This window comes from Panthera tigris, chromosome A1 (genome assembly GCF_018350195.1).
Source record: "Panthera tigris isolate Pti1 chromosome A1, P.tigris_Pti1_mat1.1, whole genome shotgun sequence".
Lineage (NCBI taxonomy): Eukaryota > Metazoa > Chordata > Mammalia > Carnivora > Felidae > Panthera > Panthera tigris.
Genome location: NC_056660.1, coordinates 7,700,236 through 7,719,447, shown reverse-complemented (window position 1 = coordinate 7,719,447; position 19,212 = coordinate 7,700,236). Strand labels below are relative to the sequence as shown.

General features: G+C 39.5%; 1 protein-coding gene across 14 annotated transcripts in view; it reads right to left on the bottom strand.

Annotated features, from left to right (window-relative positions):
* Window positions 1–19,212, bottom strand: part of PAN3 (poly(A) specific ribonuclease subunit PAN3) — a 131,209-nt gene that overhangs the window by 20,594 nt on the left and 91,403 nt on the right. For 8 of the 14 annotated variants that reach the window (XR_006218706.1, XR_006218711.1, XR_006218883.1 and 5 more), the window contains 9 exons: window positions 17,302–17,549; window positions 16,125–16,181; window positions 14,781–14,885; window positions 13,609–13,666; window positions 5,771–5,932; window positions 5,417–5,533; window positions 5,225–5,326; window positions 1,257–1,422; window positions 18–108 (listed from right to left, as the gene is read on the bottom strand). Coding sequence is in view for 11 of the 14 variants with exons in the window: in XM_042989231.1 (XP_042845165.1) it covers window positions 18–108; window positions 1,257–1,422; window positions 5,225–5,326; window positions 5,417–5,533; window positions 5,771–5,932; window positions 13,609–13,666; window positions 14,781–14,885; window positions 16,125–16,181; window positions 17,302–17,549 (1,106 nt within the window). In the remaining 3 variants the exon portion in view is untranslated. The remainder of the gene's footprint in view (window positions 1–17; window positions 109–1,256; window positions 1,423–5,224; window positions 5,327–5,416; window positions 5,534–5,770; window positions 5,933–13,608; window positions 13,667–14,780; window positions 14,886–16,124; window positions 16,182–17,301; window positions 17,550–19,212) is intronic. The other 6 variants (XM_042989347.1, XM_042989577.1, XM_042989467.1 and 3 more) reach the window with 4 other exon arrangements.

The following is a 19,212-nucleotide window of genomic DNA, read 5'->3' as shown; positions in this document are numbered from 1 at the left end:
TGTTCACTCTTACTCACCTGGTACTGCGCCATTAATGCCAATGGATTATTATTCTGACTGTTATCAAATGTTAAAACATCAAAAACTCCAACACAATTTACTCGCAACCTTTAAAGACCAGAGAATTTAAACAAAATTATTAAACTGAGATTTTAAAAAAGTTCAACATTTCCTATATTAGGAAGGATCTCAGAATCTTATCTAGTCTAACCCCCTATCCTACCCCCATATAACCTCTTTCAACCACCATTTTAGAGATGAGGAAACTAAGGCTCACAGATACCAAGCGATAGGCCTACGGGTGTAGAAGTCAGTAACTGATAAGGCCAGGACTGGACTGTTACTCACACCTTCGACTACCAGGCAAGTGGTCTTTTCACCACACCAAGCTGCTACTTTATCAGTGATTCATTCACGAAAGAGAACTAATTAGCTTTCTAACATTTACTGAAGATGTATTAGGCACCATTCACATGTATTGATCATTCGGTTTTACATGTATTAGTCATTTAATCCTCTCAATAATCTCACGACACAGGTACCTTGTAAGTGTGGAAAGTAGAGACACCAATAGTCTTCTATGGTTGCTGCACACACAGAAGTTACAGAATTTGCTCAGGATCATACAGACAGCAACTAAGGAGACTCGGTATGATGAACCTGGCTAACCAGGTTCCAGACCTTGAGCTCGTTGTGTTATGCTGTCCAAGAGAAGTCTCAAAATCACAGCAACTCAAATAAAACTCTGGTGAAGTCAAGGGCTGTGCTCCTTAACTTGGTATCAGTGGTCCTCAAAGCACTGGACCCAATGAGCAGCAATAGTATCGCATGAGAACTTGATGGAAATATAAATTCGCAGGCCCCACTTCAGATTCACTGAAGGAGAACTCTGGGAGTGGAGCCCCATCACGTGTGCTTGTTAATGAGCCCTCCAGGCAATTCTGTTTCGTGCTACAATCGGAGAACCACGGTTGTACACAGAAAAGGTATACGGATATCACTTCTACATCCAGCCCCTGACCCTAACTATGTATACGTCCCAAACTTTTACATGATTCCTGGTTAATGACCAGGCATTGTATTCTTAAGAATTCAACATTTTTTTTTTTTTAACTTACAAATGGACTCAAAGTCACAGCAGTTCTTCTGGATGGAATATACGAAAAAGTAGAATTAAACGAATCATCGTGCTTTGTTTACTAAACTGTCACAGGTTAGATGCTCAATGAAGAAGCCAAAACTCAAAATGGTGGTACCTTGTTTTGCCAGTTATCAGAATCTTTGTTGGGTCCATAACTCGACACGCCAAACCTGCTGTGTGAATGGTACGCAACGCAGAACTCAGTTGGACAATATAGGCCCAAATAAGAGATTCTGGCAATAATCCGGCATGCTGTCTGGGTAATGGTCCATCATGTTGACCTATACAGCAAATAAATAAAAAATGACACCTTTTAAGTAATCAACTAAAAGACTAAAGAAGTCGAACCAAAGTTAACAAAGAAAATCCATGCATCATGGCACAACTTGTCAATATATACATACACATAAAATTTAAGTTCAGTCTGTTAGTAAGAAGAGACCCCCAACTTCCTATTCATGAGATTATACCTTTATGCTGTCAGCAGCAGCACAACTCTCACTGAAATGTTTTCTGTGAACCTTGTAATTACTGAACAATAAAGAAAATTAAAGGATTTATATTTAATGTGAACCAAATAAATGTAAATTCTGATTAAAAACAGGAATGATGGATATTATTTTACTTAAAATGTGGATAATCCTGGCCTATGTTATTGTTCAGGCAGGTGAAAACTGCTCATTCTATGCCTTGAAAGAAAAATAAAAGCCTCTACTATCATTGATGCTGAATGTTTTCTTATTCTCCTTAAACTGCTCATCTCTTCTCTTACAGCCATGTTAGTTAGGATGACATCTGACTCATAAAAATATAAACGTAAAAACCTGAATATCACTTATGTCTAATAATGAAACACAAAAATAATCTGATCTACCATGACAGTAATCATTTTGATTCTACCAACTCGTTTAAGTGCTTCCTCTTCTTTTGTAATGAGAGAGAGAGAGAGAGACAGAGAGAGAGAGAGAGACAGAGAGAGAGAGACAGAGAGAGAGAGAGAGACAGAGAGAGAGAGAGAGACAGAGAGAGAGAGAGAGAGAGAGAGAATCCTAAGCAGCCTCCAAGTCGGCAGAGAGCCCAATGCCACTGCGGGGCTCGATCCCACAATCCTGGGATCATGACCTGAGCCAAAATCAAGAGTCAGATGCTCAACCGACTGAGCCAGTCAGGTGCCCCTCAGTGCTTCTTGATACTATTTTCTGGGTCACTTACACATCAGTGGAAAAGGAGCCACATAAATTTAATCCAGATTTTCTAATTCTTTCAGGGAATATGACACCTTATAAATTCAAGTGTTCTTAGGGTTGTAAACAAATTTTTTTGTGAATTAGGCATAAAAGCAACACAGTTAAATGGTTAATTGTGGAGATAACAAGTAGCAAAATTTCTGGCTTGGGATAAAGTTTCCAAGGAAAAGCAAATACAAAATTGAAAAGTTGCTCTCCCTCAATTTAGACAGATTAAAGATAGTACAATCTGGAAAACAGTGTCCGAAGTGGCGCTAGTGAGAACTGCCAAGACATCGTCAAAGATGACTATGAAGAGTTTAAATAAAACTATTTGATAAATGTGGTAATAGGGGAAAGCAGTATTTATAGCCAACAGTGTTTTGCTTGCTCTGAGCCAGATTCTGTCTTTACCTGTATACTGTTAACAGCAGCAGAGTTACTTTACCCATGTTACCTCACTTCAAACGTTTTTTTTAAGTTTATTTTTATTTATTTTGAGAGAGAGGCAGAGAGCAAGCAGGGGAGGGGCAGAGAGTGAGAGGGAGACGGAATCCCAAAGAAGCTCCGCACTGTCAGCACAGAGCCTAGTGCGGGGCTCAAACTCACAAACCATGAGGATCATGACCTGAAGCAAAGTCAAGAGTTGGATGTTCAACCGAACGAGCCACCCAGGGTGCTCCTTCTTATCACAACCCTTATATAGTATGGTATGATTATTATTTCCATTTTCTAAATTAGTATATTTCTTACAATACAAAATTTTTTAGTTTGTGCTAAGTTAAAGAGTGTAAGAAAACATCAGACTTCCATCTATAGCTCTCCAAAATTATAATTTTTCTTTTAACAGTTATAAAGGGAAACTAGAGAATTGCCTTGGAGTAGAAGCTGCTACAAATTAAAGGACGTATGCTATGTCCAGGGAAATTACGAGCATTCAAACAATACCTTTAAATAACAGAAAAAGGAGTGATTCCTGTGAAAATGTAAACATTTCAAAATATATCACATAACGGGTTAACACCAAAAATAAAGATAAAAAAAAACTGGAAAGGAGTGCTAATATTCACGGTTCTCAACAGGGGTCCATTTTGCCCCTCTGGAAACCTGTGGCAATGTAGGGAGAAGCTATTTTTGGGGTCGCTGCTGGAGAAGGGGCCTGCTACTGGCATCTAAAGGACAGAGGCCAGGGACGCTGCCGAATATTGTGGAATGCACAGACAGCCCCCACAAAAATAATTATGCAGCCCTAAATGTCAACAGGGCTGAGGTTGAGAAACCCAGCTATAAATTAAAGCCAACAGTCATCGCGCAGGTGCTGCTACTAAAATAAACTTGAACAACTACAGCTATATCCACATCTATAGGAAAAGCTGTACCACATCCCCTTCGACAAAATTATGTACGTGTCTAAAGATGACACGGCAAAAGGAAAAAAAATGACCACACCATATGACCAGATTTTCAATGCCAAACAGCCACGGAACCACAGCTCTCTTCTTCCAACTGTCAGAAAGCAAAGTTACAAGTAAACAAAAGTAATATCTCGTCCACAATTCGAATCCTTAAAGGAGTCACAATCCAAAAGAGACTATACTGTGGACTCACATCTTTCTTCCTCCTTAATTTCTGTCAGTATGTGAGTCAAGAAAATCTTTACAAGATTAAAAACTACAGTAAAAAATGCAATGCTTTGTTAACTGCACTTCAATTAGTAAAATTTTTTAAGAGACTTCAGTGCTTTTTCCCTGCCCCCAAACAAGAAAATGATGCATACGTTTTCCTTACCCAAATACCTAGTTAATTAACAAACATCTCAAAATGGATGACCTACCTACTTTGACTCTGAAGCAATTTACCCTCTAATAAACATTTATTAGAGCATAATTACAATATTTTGGTTCTCTTAAGTACTGAAACTATACATATTAGAAAATATCCCATTAAAGTAAATGTTACCTGAAAATTTATTTTGAAGATTAATTCCTTAAGTAACATGTAGTCCTACCTTTTAAAAAAATTTGTTTAGGGAAATCACTTCATAAATGATATATAGTCACACTGGGCTATAATAAGAGAGTCATTAAATTATATCCAGAAAATACAAAAGTTAGGGGGAAAATACTTATAACAAATGAAAGATGCAATGCTACAAAATGATAAAAAGAAAAGGAAACAATGTGACAGGAGACCAAAAAACAAAACAAAACAAAAAAACCAAGACTGGAAAGAAATATATCAAGAGAAAATGTGGTTGTACTTTGGGTGGTGAAGCTATAGGCATTATTTTCCAAAATGCCTTTATCCAGAAAGCTTTGTAGTTTTATTTTATTTTTTTAATGTTTATTTATTTTTGAGAGAGAGCGAGAGAGCGAGCGAGTATGAGCGGGGAAGGGGCAGAGAGAGAGGGAGACACAGAATCTGAAGCGGGCTCCAGGCTCCGAGCTGCCAGCACAGAGCCCGATGTGGGGCCCGAACCCATGAACCTCAAGATCCCGACCTGAGGCCGAAGTCGGACGCTCAACCGACTGAGCCACCCTGGCGCCCCCAGAAAGCCTTGTAGTTTTAAAAGAAAAAACCAAAATGTTTAAGAGGAAAACACTTTCACCACATTCTCGGTTATTTACATTTCAGAAACCTCCACGAGTCTTTCACACCCTGCCTCCATTCTCAGCCTATACACACAATACTCTATTTCCCAGCCGCTTATGGACTGGCTTCGATTCTTTGAGACGTTTCTTTTTTTAATGCGCTATGATCACAGAAACAAATTCACGTGCATTTTAAAATAGAAAACCACTCTTCCACAGAGCAAAGGCATTTGTCAAAATGAATCTTGCTTGCGTGTCTTTCTTACCCCACTTTCTCTTTGTGAAATAGGCATCAGCATTAGGGTCATTGAAGTGTCTGCTCATCATAGTCTCTCCTCCCGCGTGGAAATCATATGCAAACACAAGGGCTTAAAATAAAACACAAAACACTCATTATTGCAATCTGGCTTCAAGTAATGAAGCCCACAAAAGCAGAAAGACAAGTACAAATTACTCACAAGGCTCTGCAAATGCTTTAGTGGTAAATACTTCACGCAAGGTTACGATATTTGAGTGCTGAATTTTTTTCCACATATCGACCAACACCATGCACTTTGTGTTAACGAGACGAAAACCTATAAAAGGAAATTTTTTCTACTAAACTGCAAATGAAATCCCTCCTTTATTCCATCAGAATCGCGAAGAGAAGGCCATGTGATGTATCATTTATGAGCTACTAATTTCCAAATGAATTAACAAACTTATTTATTATCCTTTATACACATATTAAATAAGTAAATACATGCAGGAATATTTCAATAATCTTAGCCTCAACAATATGCTTCAAAGAGTGGCTAACTTATCTTCCGTACCATGTATCCTCCGAAGGCAATACGGCAGATCGTCTTTGCTGTTTACAGCTTTGTAGCAAGATGTGATGTATCCAAAATTACTTGATTTCTGTATCCGGTTGGGCGGCGGCAGTGGTTCTAGAGGGAACAGGCTATGGTAGCTGTCAACTTCTGTAGGGACTGCTAGAGTAATTCGTAAAAGACAACTTTAACTTGCTGATATGCATAAATCTCTCAGAGCAAAAAAGAAATCGAATTTACCAAAAACCACGGGTATCAAAACATACTTTTGAATTCTGGAACAGTGTCAACACTCCTAACAATTCTATAAAAGAAAATGGTTTCATTATCAATAAAAAATAAGCATTATAGGACAACCAAAGAACCAGATTTCATACACTCAGAAATTTTTTTTTTAATTTCTTACATAGGTTTCACACCCACCCCAGGGCCCGACACGGGGCTTGAACTCATGACCCTGAGAGCAGGACTTGAGCCGAGATCGAGAGTAGGATGCTAAACGGACTGAGCCACCCAGGCGCCCCTTGAAAATATTTATCTTTTATAGCACCACACAACTTTTTGTTTCTCAGTTATTAGAAACAATTTGTGTTATCACTTACAGGTATTAAACATTTCTGATTTTGATTTTGCTTCTTAAAACACTTTGGTTTGCACAAAATATATTTAGACAATGGTGTTAAGCATATGAATTCTTGTTTTTTAAAACATACAGAAATTCAAAACAAGTAACATTAAATTGGAGAGTGTGTATGTGTAATATATCTGTGGGTATACGTATGTATAAATATGGCAATCTATCAAGACTTTCAACCATTCAGTGGAACAGCACTGTTTTACTCCCTAGTAAAACATAAAAGAAAGAAAATGAAAACAACTTTATCCTCATGATTTCCACGTTCTTCAAAGCAAGAAAAATTATGTTTAAGAATAGCTGGGATAGGGGCGCCTGGGTGGCTCAGTCGGTTAAGCGTCCGACTTCAGCTCAGGTCACGATCTCACGGTCCGTGAGTTCGAGCCCCGCGTCGGGCTCTGGGCTGATGGCTCAGAGCCTGGAGCCTGCTTCTGATTCTGTGTCTCCCTCTCTCTCTGCCCCTCCCCCGTTCATGCTCTGTCTCTCTCTGTCTCAAAAATAAATAAATGTTAAAAAAAAAAAAAAAAAAAAAAGAATAGCTGGGATAATGCATTGTCATTGGCTCATGATACTCTAGTCAGGCATTTAAAAAACTATTTATCTTGAATCCCAATCTGTTGTTTCCTATAAGGACTAAATAGGGGCGCCTGGATGGCTAAGTCAGTTTAAGCATCCAGATCGATTTGGGCTCAGGTCATGATCTCATGGTTCTGTAAGATCAAGCCTTGCATCGGGCTCTGTGCTGACAGCTCAAAGCCTGCTTGAGATACTCTCTCTCCCTCTCCCTCTCCACCCCTCCCCTGCTCACTCGTGCTCTCTCTCTCTCCTTCTCTCTCTCAAAATAAATAAATCACCATTAAAAAAAAAAAAGACTAACTGTATTCAGTGGTTGGTTTCTGTAAAGAGTATAGGCAATTTACTTTTATTTTTAAAGTTTATTTATTTATTTTGAGAGAGACAGAAAACCAGAGTGGGGGAGGGATAGAGAGAGATGAGTGAGAGAGAATCCCAAGCAAGCTCTGCACTCTGGAGTGCAGAGCCCGACATGGGACTAGATCCCACAAACCGTGAGATCATGACCTGAGCAGAAACCAAAGAGTCCGAGGCTTAACCGACCGAGCCACCCAGGTGCCCCTATGTTTCCTTCTTTACCGCTCCCTATTTTCTGATACATACATGTATCAGTTTTGCAATTCAAAAAGAGGAGGATTTTTTTAATGCTTCAAATACAATCGAATTACATTTTCCAACGGAACAGCTTCCATTCTCCTAAATGTCTTGAATGACTTAGGAATACTCAAGAGATTTCAAATGAAAAGCAGGTAAGTGAACATGCACAGTACACACAGAAAACCTTCTAGAAAGAACACAGCAAGAACTTCAACAATGGTAACCTCTGAGTGGGAGCACTGTTATTCTCTTCTTTACACTATGCCATACTTCCCAAACTTTTTACAATAAATATGTTTAGCACTATTTTTAAAACACATCAATAAATCTCTTTCTAAAAAACACACAGACCAATATGACTAATAATTTTTCACTGAACGACTGTTAAGGAATACAGGTAAAACCCTAATCAGAAAACTGTAACTCCAGAAGACAGGCTCATAATGGCCCTTCCTGCCTTTGCTAAATTGACATTCACCATCTCTTTGTTTTCGAAACAACCATACGAGACAGAACTCTATTTCGTAAAGAAAATAAGGATCACACATCTAGAAAGGGAGTTGGGATGCAAACTCAGGGCTCTGATTCCATAGTCTCGTGCTCTTAACCCCCAGACGGCATTTTGGCCAGAGTGCAAAAAACAGACACTGATTCAAACAGACACTAACTTTCAAAACAAGGTCACGTGACATATTCTACTGAAATAAAGGCAGTACAAGGGAAGTATACACACAAGGAAATGCAGCTGCAACTTTGCCCATTTATCTTTTAACAATCAGCGTAATTTCCACAAACAAATGATGAATAAATTTTGTTCCCTGGTTATTTCATGAGGAGCATCTAGTAAGAGAAATAATTAATTTCAAATTAGTGAAAAGGTAATGAGTGCCTACTCATTAATGAAATACAGGTTCTTATCAAGACAGGTTATTAATCAAAACAGGTTATTAATTTTGATTAATAAGGTCTTATTCAAGACAGGTCTTAATCAAGACAGGTCATCAAGACAGGTTATTAACTTATTAATACAGGTATTAATGAAATACAGGTTCTTATCAAGACACCAAGAGAAAAATAAAGGACAGAGATCTATATGGAAACATAATATAGTACAAGCAAAACAGCTATTAAAAAAGTACAACTCACCATGGCACTGGTTCTTAAACTTCGACACCCTTCAGAGTCACTGACAGTGATAACAATACACAGTTTGCTGGGCCCCATGCCCAGTGTTTACTTAGTTGGTCTACAGTCGGGCCCAAGAATTTGCAATTCCAAGAAGTTTCCAGGTAATAATGAAAAGATGCTGCTGGGGCAAGGACCACATTCTGAGAAGCACTACGCATGGAAATACCCAGAAGGAAGCCATTCTCAAGGAGCCTAGAAAAGATCTCGCAGAGGATTTGGTACGTGTACCACAAACTGAAGGATGGGACTGCTCTCAGTGATACTCCACAACGAGCGAACGAGCGCTTTGCTTTGCGGTGAGGGAGTAAACAGAACCACCACCGCCACCCAGGCCTCAATGCGTATGCTGTGTTCAGGAACCGTGAAATCTCACGCGGTGGGAGAGCAGGGTGTATTACAGAAGAGGTACAACGTGGAGAAAAAGCTGAGGGGGTTCTGTTGGGACTGGATCAGAGGGGAATATAAATGCTAGACTGAGGACCTGAAATTCACTACGCCAAGCAGCGGAGTCATAGCACCAGTGTGTGACAAAGAGATTGAGGGAGGGTCACAATCAGCTAAAAACTGTACTAACTCCTTTGTCCCTGTGTGCCCTTTCGAGCAAGCCCTGTTGAATTCTCTGCGTCGCGGGGTGGAAAAAATCGTGCTCCAGTGGAAGACCGTGGAGTATCCAATGGATGGCTTTTCGATGTCTGATTCTGATGTCACGGAAGGTATTCTGCACCTCTGTAAACTGCACACAGGTAACTGGCAGCACTGCAGAAGAACGCCCGTCTCCTCCGTGGAAAAGCCAGTTTGCACACGCCTTTCGATACCCCTGAGCTAGCAGTAACAGGTCCTACAACCGGCTCCCTCACGACTTAAATAAAATCTTCAAAATGTTCATTTTTATGTGTGTACATATGGTGTTACCTTGTTTCAGAAAGTCATCTTTGAACACTACATTTCCCAGTCTACCCTGAAATGATCGTATGCAGCCTGATATTAACCTTAAAAAACCGAATGTTTCCACTGATAGGAATATTCATTGTCGTTTTGCTCTTCGTTTCCAGCTCAACTTAACAAATACATAAAATTAAGTATGAATAAAGGGAATAGGGGGTGCCTAAATCACTGTTAGGCCATCGAAAATCAGACTAGGGATACCAACGTGTAAGATTATGGACAGAGCTGCATTCTTCACGTCAGCCCCAAGTTTTAGTCTGGGGTCCAATTCCACCAAGTGATAGTAAAAACAGTGATAAAAAATAAAATGAAATGTTAGTGTCTTTGCTCTATTCAACACTACCTCCCCTCGAAGGACATATAAAATAATAGGTCCAATCTAAGATATCGAATGTCTGAGATTCGCTACGGTTTCTCAACCTTGGCGCTACTGACATACCAGACTGGATCAGTCTCTGTTGTCAGGGACTGGTCTGTGCACTGCAGGGTGTTCGGCAGCCCACCGGTAGCCAGCAGCACCCCACCACCAGCTGTGACAACCAAAACCGTTCCAGACACGACCAAATGACCCGTGATGGGGTAACCACTCCTGGTGCAGAAGCACTGATCTACAGGAAATAAATTATGACTTCAAACTTGAGAAGTACTAATCTGATGAGGTATGGAATGGAAAACGGAGAGAAAAAAGACAGCAAGACCAAATATTAATGCATGGGTCAACATGAGATGAAGATTGTAGTAAACAAAAGACATGAAAAAGATCAGTTAGAGCAGTGACCCCCCCCAAAAAGCATTTACTAAACCTTGTGGAACATGGGGCACAGAAGCGGATTAACCATAACCTTTAGTCTGTGACACTCAGGTCACTGGCTCATGTCTACGTAAAGGCCTGGTTTTATGTAGTTAATTATTCTTAATAGCATAATAAGCATCTGCAAACTCAGTACTCATCAGACCTTTAACTTACATCTAAATTATGGTTCTCTCTACCAACCTCTGCCTTCCTTCTCTCACTTCCTTCCGTTTTTATATGGCTGTATTGCACATAATATATGCATATGCATATACACATACATTTACATAAATGTAAATATATGTATAAATTTTGGTTAACTTTGTAAAAAGGTAGTATGCTTCATATAGTCTCTTGCAACTCACTTTACTTACTAATCTTCTTCTGTGTTGTTGCAGCTCAGTGAACTTCCTCCCTTTAAGCTGCTGTACCACCTTCCATTAGCTGACAGCAGCACAGTTACTCTGGATTGATCAAAGTTTCTGCTATTTGGAGCGACAATGTTATGGATACTTCGTCATACATTTTGCGGCTGAAAACGTATAGGAGTTTACCTGTTTCCAGGAGGAGAAGTGCTGGATCACAGGTTCACCCGACTTATGCTCCCTATAGCAACGCACCGGAGAGCCTGTGGATCCATATCCTAACACTTTACACGACTGGACTTCGAGCTTACCTGCATTTTCCCTAATTGTCAGTGATGTTTCACATCTCTTCATACATGTACTGCTCATGTGAATTTCCTTTCTTTACGTGCCTATTCCTATCTTTTGGCCATTTTTCTGTTGAGTTTTTTTTGCTCTTACTGAATTGTGTTTCTTATATTCTTTGTCAACTGTGTAAATATCTTCTTCCAGGTTTTTTCTTTACTGTGGGTATCTTTGGATTGCTTTTCAATTCTAACTTAGTAAAATTTAGCAGTATTTTCTTTAAGAGTCAGCAATCTTTGCCTCCTGTAGAAGAAATCTTTCTCTACTGATATGTTAAATCTATTCGCTAATATTTTATACTATAAAAAGTTTTGTTTTTTTTTTTAATTTTTTTTTTCAACGTTTTTTATTTATTTTTGGGACAGAGAGAGACAGAGCATGAACGGGGGAGGGGCAGAGAGAGAGGGAGACACAGAATGGGAAACAGGCTCCAGGCTCCGAGCCATCAGCCCAGAGCCTGACGCGGGGCTCGAACTCACGGACCGCAAGATCGTGACCTGGCTGAAGTCGGACGCTTAACCGACTGCGCCACCCAGGCGCCCCCAAAAGTTTTTAAAGTTTTGTACACGAGTGCCCACCCCCTCGCTTTGCCCTGGGCATTTCTTCCATTTGGCTGTCCCTGAGCTGTAGCCTCTACACACTAAACCAGCAACAGGTCCTAAAGTGAATCACTCTAGCAAATTACTGAACTGGTGCGGTGGGGTGTGGGGGGAGGCTGGTGGTAGTGGTTATGGAAACCCCCAAATTGGTAGTTAGTCAGAATGTGGGTAGCCTGGGCACCCCACCTTGGCGGGCATCTGAAATGGGAGTAGTCTTGTCAGACTGTGCCCTTAATAAATAAACCGTTAGGACATGAAGTAAATGCCAGAAGTATTATGAGTAAAAACAGCTCATATGCTTTGACTGCAATTATACTGCATCTATAAATCAGTTTAGGAAAACCGATATCTTACTCATTATGTCTTCCTATTTATAATATAATATTTTGGGGGCACCTGGGTGGCTCAGTCGGTTGAGTGTCTGACTTTGGCTCAGGTGATCTCACGGTCCGTGAGTTCGAGCCCCGCATCGGGCTCTGTGCTGATGGCTCAGAGCCTGGTGCCTGTTTCAGATTCTGTGTCTCCCTCTCTTTGCTCCCCCCCCCCCCATGCTCTGTCTCTCTCTCTCTCTCTCTCTGTCAAAAATAAACATTAAAAAAAATTTTTTTTAAATATATAATATTTTGCTCTAATTATTTATCTTACTTAATATCTCTTAGTAAGTCTCCCCCATTGAGATCGCACACATCTTTTGTTGCATTTATTCCCTAGCTACTGATAAGCTGAAACCACTGTAAGTTGCATCTTTTCTTTTAATTATATTTAAGTTATTGGCTACTGGCCTACAGAAATTTAACTGACATATATTAATCTCGTATCCAGCTATTTCCTAAGCTCTATTATAATTTCAAGTTATGCCCAACCTCTGGTCATACGACTTGTGGTCATAAAGACTGGAAAGGCAAAAATAAACCTACTTATTTTTCTTTTCTTCTTTTATCCCAGCTAAGACCTCAAAGACAATGTTAAATAATTAAGGAAAATTCCAACCTGAATACAGATCAGTTCCCTGTCCATCTAAACTGAAAAGATTGGTGTTAGGGCATAAGAGCTAGACATATTATTCCTTTTAATTCTTTAGCAATCAAGAAAATGCACAGTAGACTATGTTGAGTCCTTGATTACAACCACATGCTTTGAGATTATCTCTATGGCAAATATATTCCTACTGCATTATTTATAAAGTTTTGCTAAATTATACCATATTTAATCTTGCTATATACAGAATAAGCTAGGGAAAGAGATTTTAATGTACTCTGAGAAACACTGTGGTACAGTCAAAAACCTAGCTTTAAATCCAGACTGACCAGCTGATTACTAGCCATCAGTGCTAAAGGCAAATTACTTAGCCTTCCTGTCAACCTCAGTTTTCCTCATACGTAAGAGGGAGAGGACAGTATTCGTGTCAATGTCCTAGGATTTTTATGAGGAAGAAAGTAAGACATATAAAGAATTTAATCAGCACATTATCTGGTACACCACAGTTTCAAAAGTAATAATTACCTTCCCCGTCTGTTTAAGTATCCATACTTTATCAAGTTTCAGGAAACAATATTCTAATGCACAGTGCAGTAAATCACCATGAATTTTAAAACCACCTAACTTTTTTGACAAACTAGAATAATGTCACATGGAGAACTGAAATGGACTCGATGATCTGTGGCATCTTGGAACTCTTCAAAAGTGGATTTCAAATAAATACACTCATAAAATTGTAACTAGCTGTTCAAGGCATAAAAACATGTACATCGAGATCCTGATAACCTTTAAAAGGAAGGATGAACCAACTCGCATTTTACCTGGCATATCTGCTTGGTCGATTTGAGCCATTGTTATTAAATGCCTGTTAATCAGCTCCTAAAAAAAGAAAACAAGTATATTTACATATAAACAGAGCTTCTAAAATCTGATTTTCTTATTATAAGTAAATACGTATTAATATTTTTTGATATGCACACTTTTTGATGTCGACAACATGAAACGACATTTCTAATAACGACAAAACGTCTAAATTCCAGGCCTGGAGAGACCTGCCCATAATTAAGGTCGGGGTTAAGTAGCTACGCTTTGACCCAAAGCACGTAACTATAACTCTGTGGCTGAAGACAAGGCCCACCCTAAGCTCGTCAATAATTTATTCATCAACATTATACTGGTACAACTTGTGTGAAATAACATTTTTTTCTGAGACTATAAGTATACAATGAAATTCTACGTATCAAATAATGTCCAGCTGTTTACCTAAAAAAAAAAAAAAATTATTTTATAAAACCTACTTTATAGAAAATATTAAGCTCTATTACTTTTTAAAAAATTTTTAAAGTTTATTTATATTTGAGAGACACGGGGGGGGGGGGGGGGGGGGGGGGGGGGGGGGGGGGAGGGGCGGTGGCAGAGAGAGCCGAGAGAGGGCGGTGGGGGGAGGGGGAGAATCCCAATCAGGCTCCATGCTGTCAGCACAGAGCCGGACACGGGGCTGGAACTCACAAAACTGAGATCACGACCTGAGCCAAAACCAAGAGCTGGAAGCTTAACGGACTCAGCCACCCAGGTGCCCCAATATTAAGCTCTTTTAAAATGAGGTTTATTTCTAGGCCAAACTACTTATTCTCAACCTCCAGATATTAACAAAAAGTGGTCTGAAGGTTAGACACCATTTCAATAATTTATTTATATATTTCAGAGACCTTTCAATGCACAGGATACGAAGCGCAAAAAGGTGGCCCATTTAAGTAGCTATTTATTCTGTTTTACGTCCTAACACATACTGATCTACAAATTTTCTTGAAAAACGGGTTTCCTTAAATAAATATGCCAATTAGGACTCATACGCTCTACATTCTAGCTGCTTTGGTGCATACAGCATGTTTGATCACATGATCTCATTTGAAAAGAGCTCTGTTCTTTCTCCGGCTCGGCGCTACAGCACAACAGCCATTACGGATTCGCCCCAGGAACTCTGAAAGCCTACCTGTCGGAGTTCGTCGGCCATGAAGAAGGAGGGTGCATTTGCTTTTGGTTGCATGTAGGCAACATGAGGTGCAGTTGGAGGATATATGTGGTAGTTTGGAAATACCTAAAAAGGCAGGGAGGGGGGAAATGTAATAACCAACCTTTCTCACTCGATCAGCTTTTTCATTGTTTCGGTAAAGCTGTAAGCTTTAAATGACAGCGATAGATAAATGGATACATTTTCATCTTGAAATCACAGTGAACTAATAAGCACCTGAGAGGACAGCTGTTGTCGGGACACTTTCAGAATGAACTCACTTTATACAAATAATCTTGTAGTAATCAATGTAAAAGTCTGACGAGAAAGGAAACATTCCTTCGGACACAGTAAAACCTAACTTCCAAGGAGAGGCCAAAGCTGCACTTTGGAAGAGGTTATGTAGTCCGTCAGCATTTTTTAAAGCAGCGGGAAGAGAGAAGAAAGCCGGTGACAGAGGTGTCTGGATGCGTCAGATAACGAGGTAACCCTGCCCTGGCTCCCCAAAGAACCACCCCCTTGCAAGGGCTTCTCGTGGCCAACCTAGACAGACTGCTGCGTCCACACTGGTAAGCACCTCACCCTGCAACAGTGAGGAGGACGGACCGACGGACTGACTCTGGGTCTGGTCCGCGGCTCAGGCGAACAGAAGAGTGAACAGTCTATTTAAATACCTTCAGGGCAAAACTACGGCAAAGTTACCGAATCTGCTTCAAGCCTCTTTGCTTTCATTTTTCCGAGTGGACTTTTCCCCACCCCCTGGCTTCTTCTCTTCTGCCTCTGCCTCTCCTTCCTCTTCACCGGCCCCTGATACAAAATAAACGTACATTCTAAACTATCTTTTCCTTTTTCATTTTGAAAAAGCTGAAACAGACGCTTTGTTTTTCGTCTTTGTAAAATGAATTCAGCTGATTTCTGCTGCCCTCAGATAATCATTCTGCTCTGGATCTCAACCAGGAAGTGGTTTTGCAACACCTGTATGTATGGTTTCCTTTAACCTATATCCGCAGGGGAAGATCTCCTTTCTCTTGCCTCGGTTTTCTTACACCAGAGAGCACAGTTTGGCTTAATTAGCTCAAGTTCACCATGAGCACATTTCTAACAGTGGTCTGAAGGGTAAAAACATCATAAAAATGTGCCCTATGTAATCTCTACAAAAACAGCTGAGAGAGTTTTGTGACAAAAGAACCTCTTTATAGATTAAACTAAACTACTTTCTACAAATACGCTATAATAAAAATGTAAATAATTATAATAAACCCCCAAAAAAGGTAACACATTGATGGAATTCTTACTTGAAAGAACCAAGGAAAGTCTCTACTCTACCTCAATTATTTGACCTTCTGTTCGGCAAGCTGTTCTGTGATAATTTTTGAAAGATCTCTGACCAAAAACAAAACAAAACAGAACAAGACTATTAGCTATTTATTAGTTCTTGAAACATTTTACATAATTTACAAGTACTTCTATAAATGTTTTCACTAAATTATTATCCCCATTTACAACTGGGGAAATGGTCTCAGAGGTACTAAGATTCAAAAGTCACAAAACAATGGCAGGACCGGGAGGGACTCTTAAAAACACATAAAAGAACTCTGTCATCTTTCCTTTCAAATTGCCTTTTAGTAAGCCATTAATCAAAATAAACCATTAGTTTAACTTGTGAGATCAAAATCTGCTTACTAAAATCCAGGCATACTTTTCATCGAAACACCCATCCTCTGTAATTACGTCAAATGGCTACCATTTCGATCAGTTCACCTACCTGAATGGAACTTGGCTTTCGAACTCACAAGCTCTTCATCCACTACTTATTTCACCATACCGGTTAAAAACCAATTTTTGGACATAGCCAGAATGAAGCCAAGAGATACAATTTATGGAACATGACGACACTTCCCTCTTTGCCCCTTGCCCTCTCTCCCTCTGCCTTCCTTTGGTAGCTCTTTCTTCATCCATGATCAGGGTTTCCCCCGCTGGGCTTCCTCCTTCCTTACCAATAACCCACACTGGAAGCCCCTTATCATCCTGTGTCCTCCACTACCCAGAGATCTAGAGATTAAATCATTGCCTCACCTGAAGCAAGAGTTTATCATCAGTTTGTTTTTAGTAACTACCATAAGAAACCATGTACTTTCTCCAAGTTCTTACCAGAGGTAAAACTACGTACACCTATAAAGAAACGCAGCAAACATCAACTCCAGCTAGCACCAGTACAAGGTAACCCCATGAGCAAAATGTGCCATAAAGTACTAAACTAGAGCCAGAAGACAATCTAATTTGTGATTAAACCCGGTTCTGTCTAAACTGGAGTTGTTATTAATACAGAAAGCTTACTTTGAAGAGATAAGAAGAGGTCAGGATCATCATCTAAGTTAGAAAAGTAAATACGTTTTCACATCACAATAAAAAGATGCAAGGCGGGGGGACCTCCTCACTAATCTCATTATCAAGAAGGAACTGCTGTAAGACTACTCTCACTTCTCCCGTCATGTAGACGTACCATTCCAGTCAAAGGTGCTGGGGTTGTGTCTGTATAGAAGTAAGTCGTCCCACCGACGGTTTCCTTTTGGATCACCTGACCAGAAGATGGAGTCTGAGAAACGGGATTATTAACAGATGTAGAGGCACTAGAAGGCACCATGTAATTTGCTGGATTTGGAGTGTGACTTCTTCTTCTGGGCGCAGGAGAAGTATGTGGAGTGATCTTGGGAGAATGAAGAGGAGAAGATCCGGCAGACAAGGACATTCCTGAAGAAGACGTAAAAATGTTTCTTAGGAGCAAAAACTGGTTTTAGAGAAAAAGGTCTGGAAAATAAAATGCAAACATTCATTTGGAAGAAACATCCTCTTTAGCAAATTCTTTAAGTGCAAAAATAAAAGCCATGATTTTATCTTGGTTTGTTTTAGAGAAAGCTCTGATGCAAGCAACTGTAAAGACGTTTCTTTTTTTCAAACATAGCCATTTCCAAATAAGCTAGGAAATTGATTGCAAGAATAGTCTCCTCCATATCAAGGTTTACATGAGAAACTTCAATAGTAAGAATCATTGGTAATTTAAGAAATTAATTTTATGGAAAAAGGAGAAATAAGCAACTGGGACTCTCAAAAAGCCTTTTTATAAGCCTTTAATAAAAGCCTTTCTCTCATCAAGGGCTCAATTCCTTTTTGGCAAAGAATCATTTAAAACTATGGCTATTAACACAAATACCACATTATCCTCCAGGAGTATAGTTTTAAAAATCAAACTATTTAATGAGATTTACTAGATTTCTTTTGGCCAAATACAGTTAACAGAATGGTTTGAAAAAGCAAAACAATGAAGTCTAGTCTCAGCTGAAGTACATGGCAGCTTACACACTATTATTTTTTAATCAAGCAGTACACTCTTTTTATGCCTTTTGTCTTTTAACTCTAAATAGGCATACGCTAAAACAAATGAAAATTTCTGCAGATGTGTACTCTGTAATATTAGGTCAAATGATGCCACTGGATTTTAGTGGAAGTTTTATGCAAACACAACTAGAAGAAATCATTGTATGTAGGGCATCCTCTATTAGGATTCTAATGTGAAGAAAGGGAAAGGACAATTGTCGTAACCCTTCAGGAGGTTCCAACTAGCCGAGAAAACAAGTCCAGGTCACAGGTAAAAGACATAAAATGACTTACAAAAACACTCCACTGTAAATTAACATACTGCAAACTGCATGCATAAATGCAGATGGAATGCAAGTTAATTAAAACCAGGTAGAATCAATCAAAGGCTTAATGGAGGTGATCAGTTCTGAGCAGAGACTGAAAAGAATTTCTAGAGCTATAGGTACACTTCTTTAAAAAACCCAGCTTACTCCCCGAACTACTTTGTGGCCATGGGGAGTGACTAAAACACACACCTTTAAAGTAATATGCCACCTCACAGTGCAAGAAAAAAGTTTACCAAAATGCCTCTTGTCAGAGAAATATGATTAACAGGGACATGAAGTTCAATTTTGAGAAATTCGTAAAACGCCAACACTGTTTTTTGGACAGATGTAGGTGGACAAAAATAAGGTGAGAACTGAGATAACACTTCGCTCTACTCGGGATAGCCCTTTCCACTTTCTAAAGAGCCTTAAGGTAATTATTCTGATTTTCTGAGCAACTAAATGAGTTAGGAAGGCGAGGCAGGTCAAGTTACAAGCACCACAGTACAGAAGTCAGACATGAAGAGGTTCTGACTTGACCAGTGTGACATTTGTGCAAAGTCGACAGCAAAGCCAAGACTCAAAGCCAGGTCTCCAAACTCCAAATGTGACAGTCGTACCGCTATAATACAATGTCTACTGCACTGACATGAAAACAGGCCGGGCATTGTCAAGCGTGTCTTAAATGTATCTAAGAGAAACGCTAAAAATCTAAACCCCCGTTTAAAAAA